This window comes from Anguilla anguilla, chromosome 12 (assembly GCF_013347855.1).
Source record: "Anguilla anguilla isolate fAngAng1 chromosome 12, fAngAng1.pri, whole genome shotgun sequence".
In the NCBI taxonomy this organism is placed as follows: domain Eukaryota; kingdom Metazoa; phylum Chordata; class Actinopteri; order Anguilliformes; family Anguillidae; genus Anguilla; species Anguilla anguilla.
The window spans coordinates 40,964,575-40,972,470 of NC_049212.1; the positions used below are offsets into that span (position 1 = coordinate 40,964,575).

At 39.3% G+C, this 7,896-nt stretch overlaps 1 protein-coding gene and 1 long non-coding RNA gene across 2 annotated transcripts; both read left to right on the top strand.

Annotated features, from left to right (window-relative positions):
• The first annotated feature begins 932 nt into the window (after positions 1–932).
• Positions 933–2,580, top strand: LOC118209216. Its single transcript, XR_004761685.1, has 3 exons — positions 933–1,010; positions 1,201–1,266; positions 2,507–2,580. It is a non-coding gene; the product is annotated as an uncharacterized LOC118209216 (long non-coding RNA).
• Positions 2,581–2,620: 40 nt separating this feature from the next.
• On the top strand, positions 2,621–3,649 carry LOC118209213 (olfactory receptor 1-like; the record flags this gene model as incomplete). Its single annotated transcript, XM_035384384.1, has 1 exon — positions 2,621–3,649. A coding segment is annotated over one exon (900 nt), but the record flags the coding sequence as incomplete, so codon positions are not given.
• Positions 3,650–7,896: the final 4,247 nt, after the last annotated feature.

The window sequence follows — 7,896 nt, forward strand, 5'->3', positions numbered from 1 at the left end:
AAAGCATTTGATACAGTTGACTATGGGATTTTAATTGATGAATTCCACGCAAGTGGTTTTAGTAGATGACTTATAAGATGGTTTTATTCATATTTGTCAGATTAGAAAGGTAATGGATGTTTTTGGGACACCAAGACCCATAGGGTGCGGGGTACCACAGGGAAGTGTCTTGGGTCCACTCTTCTTTTTATTTTACATTAATTCTTAAAGGCAGCCTCTTCTTGTCACCTTTTCACACGTCCTAAAGACTCGGACGTCCTTGATAAAACAGCTGTTGAAAAAGTGCTAAGCGTAGAAATACAAAATCTGGGTGGATCGCTTTCCGATAATCAACTCTGCAGAAATTATATTATTTGGTTCCAAAATTAAGCTTGGGAAATCACCAGGATTCAATGTCAAAGCTGGGAACTCCCAGATTATTGCTGAACCACCTGTTAATTATCAGGGATGTGTCTGAGACAATTGTCTATCTGGGGAAAGTATGGCTTTAAAAGCCATTACAAAAATAAATCATAAGACTAAATTTCTTGCTCCAAAAGATTTATTTTTTGGAAAATGCAACACAACAAATGTTAGCAGAGGCTTTGATACAAAGCCACTTTGATTATGCTGCTTATCTGTGGTATGATGGTCCACCTCAGCGACCAAAACATAAATTACAATCAGCACAAAATAAACAGATGTTTCCACTCAAGCCTTGCTTGACAGGTGATGTACAGATTTAATATTTTTAATTTGGGTTTAGCGCCACAAAAACTTTTCTTACGCACTCTGTAGCTGTTCTAAGCAGTTTTCAAAACAAGACCACTCTTAATGAGAGATGGGAATATGTTGGATACCTCACAGGTGTTGATTGGTCTGAGCTGTAACGTCACACGCTGGTGTGTATTTTTACAGGGTTGTGTCATTATAAAAGAGTCAACAGGAGAAATATCTCTTTCAGTCACCAAGATGTGGTGTATGATCACAGAACTTTTCTCTGAAGGCAAATATTCTTTCAAAAGAATCAGGTATTTACCAAAAAATCTTTCAGACTAGTAGAATATTTATTATCTATATTTTTCTAAACCTTTCTCAGTCATGTTTATCAGTGATATTGTATCAATCTTTTAATTTGTTCATTCTATAAAGGATGTTTTAAAACAAGAACATCAATTATGATCAACTAACGGTAAATAAGAAATTATTTTTCTGTTACAGTTGAACTGAAGTATCGCCATAAGTGTGGTCACCGATTTCTTGATGAGTACATTTTAATGAAATAAGGTACTGTATGATCTTTTTTCACTTTAATTTGTTCATTTAATCAATGATGCATTTTACAGTGTAAAGAGAACACATTAAGATCAATCATGCCTTAATCGGTTCTGTCTCCTAAATAATTTGCAAAGGATAAAAAATAAATTAAGTAGAGGCTTCAGAAACGAACATAAACAATAAAAAATACTGAGGACATGACCTTGGTGGGCCAGCACGATGGTGCAGTGGGTAGCACTGTTGCCTCACAGCAAGAAGGTTGTGGGTTCAAATCTCGGCTTGGGGCCTTTCTCTGTGGAGTTTGCATTTTCTCCCTGTGTCCGTGAATGGTGTGTGTGCACCTGTGATAGATTGGTGGCCTGTTCAGTGTGTATTCCTGCATCTGGCTGGAATAGGCTCCAGCACCCTCCCGTGACCATGCTCAGCATAAGCGGGTATAGATAAAGGATGGATGAACTTGGTGGGGGTGGAGGAAGGTCCTTGGTTCGAATCCCAGCCGGGGCCCCCCTGTATGAAGCCCGCATGCTTTCCCTGCACCCATGTTGGCTTTCTCTGGGTACCCCAGCTTCCTCCCCAGCCCAAACAACATGCAGCTTACGTGAATTAGAGAGTCTAAATTGACCCTTGTTGTGTGTGTGTGTGCTCTGAGATGACCTGGTGAACTGTCCAGGGTGTATTCAATGCATGCTGGAATAGACTTCAGCGCCCCCTGTGACCCTGACAAGGAATAAGCAGGTATAGATGATGGATGAATGGACGGATGGAAGGTGTACAGTGCTGGTGCCCTCAAAACTGTAGGCTAGTCATGAGCCTAGATGGGCTGACTGATTTATCCTCATCTTTACATAATGCAAAACGATTATATATATAATTACATTTTATCATTTTAAGTCAGAATTGGTTAAAAAAAACAAACAATTGTACTATATGTTACTTAAAATGCAAGTGTTCACTTGAACATTTTCAGGGCAGCAACCACAAAATAGAACTCACCAAGCTGATTTTGTGAAGTTAAAAGTATAAAATTTGCACGGCCTCCTTAGCCAAATTCAACAGGATGACATGCTAATTTCATTCTTATCAGTACAATGTCAAGATTGTTTCCAAATTATGTTCTCTTGTAAACTGCATATAAATTAAGAAGCTCTTCAGTGTAAGGGCTTCTTCAACACCATATGTTGATTGAATTCAGAATCAGTAAGATATAAGTCCTCAATTTTAAACAAATCCTCACTTACTCTACATCCAGGTGACCATGGAAAATGTATCAGCTGTGACATCCTTCATTTTGACAGCATACGCTGAACTGGAAGATCACAGATATTTATACTTCATATGTTTCCTTCTTCTGTACATTGTGATATTATTGGTCAATTTAGTTCTTATTGTAGTCATATGCACTGAGAAAAGTCTTCATGAACCTATGCATTTGTTTATATGTAGCTTATCAGTTAATGGAGTGTGTGGTAGTACAATTTTATTTCCATCTGTGCTTAGTCATTTGCTATCTCATAATTACGAAATATTGCTGACATTTTGCCTACTCCAGATATACTGCATAATCTCATATGCTTTCGTTGAATTTACTATTTTAGCAGTGATGAGTTATGACCGGTATGTTGCTATCTGTCACCCATTACACTACCACCTCCTCATGTCCCCTAGAAAGGTTTCTGCAGCCATTGTATTATCCTGGGTTGTTCCTTGTGTTTACTGTGCATTTTATTTATTATTGACTGCCCAACTGTCATTCTGTGAAAGGCATATAGAAAAAATGTATTGTATGTATTTTGAATTAGTTAAACTGTCTTGCTTTGATACAACAATTTTGCGATTTTTAGGACCAGCATTAATGATTGTTTGTCCTAGTTCTCAGATCGTCATGATATTATTTTCCTATGTACGTATACTCAGAGTCTGCCTGTCTGCTTCTAAGCAATCTCAAGCCAAAGCTCTTCAAACATGCACCCCACACTTACTGTCTGTGATTAATTTTTCTGTGGGATGCTTATTTGAGGTCATCCAGAGTCGTTTCAACATGACTCACATACCTCATCAGGCTCGCATATTCCTATCCCTGCACATGGCCTTAGTTACCCCATTGTTTAATCCTCTCATTTATGGAATTAGCATTCAGGCCATTAAAGTTCAGATTTTCAAATTGCTGAGTAGCAAAAGAAGTGAAGCTGACGGCGAACGGAAACAACGAGCGACCGCAGGCAGCTGTGCTGCGGTGTGCCACGCCAGCGAGGTGCCTGGATGACAGTCTGCTACCGATGACCGCCGCCAAGACACCAAAAAACGAGCACCATCCAGTTACAGCAAGTAACAGTGATTACAGAACCTCCTCAAGACCAGTGCATAATGACGATACTCTGAACTTTGTTTCAAATGTCTGTGATCCAACCAACATTAAAACGCGTGTGGCTGAAAGAAACGCCAACAAATCAACCAGGAAATTGATAAATCCAGCAATCGTGAAAAACCGGAAATTGAATATTTTTCAAACGGTTAATAACTCATGGATAATTTGGGACCCCAAGGCAAAACCAAGGGGTTTATTGGGTGGGCACTTGAACATATGGAGTATCACATCTAAAAGTGATCAAATCCAACATCTTTTAATTGAATCTAATTTAGATTTTCTCTGCTTATCTGAAACATGGCTTCACGAACATGCACCATCAGCAGCCTTAGTAGTACTTGGGTATGTTAATTTTAGAAGGGATAGGGTGGGTTTAAAGGGAGGTGGGGTCATGATTTAAGTCAAAGATAACATTCATTGCGAAGAAATCCGTTGGTCAAATTATGAGTTGGAATGTATTGGTCTAAATGTAACCCTATCGCCACAAACTTTATCCTTATTGTCATTTATAGATCACCCTGATCAAATATTGATTTTTATGAGAAACGTAATAACATGCTGAAAGAATGTAATTTTAAGTAAGAGGTGATCATTATGGGTGACTTAAATATCAACTGGGAGGATAAATTATCTAGGAAAAACCTCAAGCACCCTACTGATGGTCTGGACCTATCGCTATTGATTCAAGGGTCTACAAGAATAACAAATTCCACCAGCACTCAGATTGACTTAGTTTTTAGCAACAGACCCGAGAGAATTTTAACCCTAAGATGGGTCGAAGCAAGAAGTGGGTGAGCCTAGGCCCAGCCAGGCCCACCCATAGCCATACGCCTGCGTCACAGCTAGAGGACTGATCTAGGATCAGTTCTGTGTTCTAGCTAATAATGGATGAGGATAGGATGTGGACATCGGAAACCTGATCCTCAATCAGCACTCTTACTCTGACACACTGTTTGAATATGAACACCTTGAATGAAAACCTAACAAGATTCCAGATAAGGAGTCCTCTTAATCCACTGTCAATATGTATGGAAACTGCAGTGATGCCAAGAAATCTTTGGTCATTGTCAGACTGAGGATGTCTTGCACATAAAGAACTGGACTATATGGGTGCCATTCATATGTACAGACAGGTGATAAATTAAAGTAAATACCTAAGTACGTCAGTGGAGAAACATAACCAATGGAGATGCTTCCATACAGATGTACTGCATGATACAATTAAGCAATTAACATCCTATCATGCTCTGTGGTATGCATAAAAATTCTGAGTAGGTGCAGCTGACCTTGATTTTGCATCAAGATGTGAAGAGGAAAAGATCTAAGTGACTTTGAAAGAGGATTCATTATTGGGCCACGGATGGCAGGAGCTTCAGTCCCAAAGACTGCTCAACTGGCTAGTGTTTCAATAGGAACAATGACTAAAGTGACATGTGCTTTCAGATCTATGATAGAGACGTCAGTAAATAGGGTCGGAAATTGTGGTCAAAAGCGCACATTAGCAGACGGTAAAGCACGTGCATTAGATCAATATGTAAGGAAAAACAGAAGAGTGACTCTTCCTTGGGCGACTGAGAATGTCAATGCATGACGTGATCACTCTGTGTCAGCTAGAACAGTCCATCAACAACCACATACAGAGGGATATTATAGTAGAGCTGCAGAGCACAAACGCTCTCATTACAAAGACAAATGTACATCTGAGAGTTCAGTGGTACAAAAACCATAGGCACTGGTCTACAGAGATGTGGAAAAAAGTGATATGGTCAGATGAGTCATACTTCACTATATTATCGACAAGTGGGCGAGTCCGAGCGTGGCGTACACCAAGAGAATGGTACAGGCCTGAATGCCTGCACCCCATACAGTGAGTTTATCAAGGCTTTTCGATTGGAATGCAGCATCCATTTCGGGATAGGCTATGGCAAGGAATGGTCAGTGCCATACCTTGCCATATCCAAACAAGGTCTCTGGCTATCGAAATCAATGTTAATACATTTCCTCTGAATACTTTAGAAGAATTGTATTATTCCTCATATTATGCTAATTAGTTTTCAGTTAGCCTATTCACATATTCATTATCATAGCCAATGAATATATATGCTTTATTTACAAACCATTGTTGTGTCTATGTTATTTCTCTAAATCAGGCTCTATAGATATACACAATACCGATTGTTAAACTCAACTGTTCTGAATAATCCTGAGAGAAGAAAGGAGGTTGATGTGGGGAAGTTCTGCGGTTTGGCCATGCTGGACTTGCAAAAAAGCATTTGATACAGTTGACTATGGGATTTTAATTGATGAATTCCACGCAAGTGGTTTTAGTAGATGACTTATAAGATGGTTTTATTCATATTTGTCAGATTAGAAAGGTAATGGATGTTTTTGGGACACCAAGACCCATAGGGTGCGGGGTACCACAGGGAAGTGTCTTGGGTCCACTCTTCTTTTTATTTTACATTAATTACTTAAAGGCAGCCTCTTCTTGTCACCTTTTCACACGTCCTAAAGACTCGGGCGTCCTTGATAAAACAGCTGTTGAAAAAGTGCTAAGCGTAGAAATACAAAATCTGGGTGGATCGCTTTCCGATAATCAACTCTGCAGAAATTATATTATTTGGTTCCAAAATTAAGCTTGGGAAATCACCAGGATTCAATGTCAAAGCTGGGAACTCCCAGATTATTGCTGAACCACCTGTTAATTATCAGGGATGTGTCTGAGACAATTGTCTATCTGGGGAAAGTATGGCTTTAAAAGCCATTACAAAAATAAATCATAAGACTAAATTTCTTGCTCCAAAAGATTTATTTTTTGGAAAATGCAACACAAAAAATGTTAGCAGAGGCTTTGATACAAAGCCAATTTGATTATGCTGCTTATCTGTGGTATGATGGTCCACCTCAGCGACCCAAACATAAATTACAATCAGCACAAAATAAACAGATGTTTCCACTCAAGTCTTGCTTGACAGGTGATGTACAGATTTAATATTTTTAATTTGGGTTTAGCGCCACAAAAACCTTTTCTTACACACTCTGCAGCTGTTCTAAGCAGTTTTCAAAACAAGACCACTCTTAATGAGAGATGGGAATATGTTGGATAGCTCACAGGTGTTGATTGGTCTGAGCTGTAACGTCACACGCTGGTTTGTATTTTTACATGGTTGTGTCATTATAAAAAACTCAAAGGGAAAAATATCTCTTTCAGTCACCAAGATGTGGTGTATAACCACAGAACTGCGAGCACTCAAATCTTTTCTCTGAAGGCAAATCAAAAGAATCAGGTATTTACCTAAAAATCTGTCAGACTAGTAGAATATTTATTATCTATATTTTCCTAAACTTTTCACAGTCATGTTTTTCAGTGATATCGTAACAATCTTGTTCCTTTGTTCATTCTATAAAGGATTTTTAAAAATCAGGAACATCAATTATGATTTACCATTGTAAATAAGAAATTATTTTAATTATTAAAATTACATTAATTATTTTTCTGTTACAGTTGAATTGAAGTATCACCATAAGTGTGATCGCTGATTTCTTGATGAGTACATTTGAATGAAGCAAAGTACTGTATGCTCTTTTTTCCACTTTAATTTGTTCATTTAATCAATGATGCATTTTGCAGTGTAAAGAGAACCTGTTAAGTTCAATCATGCCCTTCCTAAATAATTTGCAAAGGATGTTCTCACTAAAAAACAAAATGAATTATAGGCTTTAGGATAGCACTGATATAGGGTGGGTAGCACTGTCGCCTCACAGCAAGAAGGTTGTGGGTTCAAATCTCGGCTTAAGGCCTTTCTGTGGGGGGTTTGCATGTTCTCCCTGTGTCCGCGAATGGTGTGTGTGCACCTGTGATAGATTGGCGGCTTGTTCAGGGTGTATTCCTGCCTCTTGCTGGGATAGGCTCCAGCACCCCCCGCGACCCTGCTCAGGATAAGTGGGTATAGATAATGGATGGATGGATGGAAGGATGACCTTGGTGGGGGTGGAGGAAGGTCCTTGGTTCGAATCCCAGCCGGGGCCCCCCTGTATGAAGCCCGCATGCTTTCCCCGCACCCATGTTGGCCTTCTCAGGGTACCCCAGCTTCCTCCCCCAGCCCAAACAACATGCAGCTTAGGTGAATTAGAGAGTCTAAATTGACCCTAGTTGTGTGTGTGTGTGTGTGTGTGTGTTTGTGTGTGTGTCTGTGTGTGTTTGTGAGTGAAGTGTGTGTGTGTGTGTGTGTGCGCTCTGAGATGACCTAGTTAACTGTCCAGGGTGTGTTCAA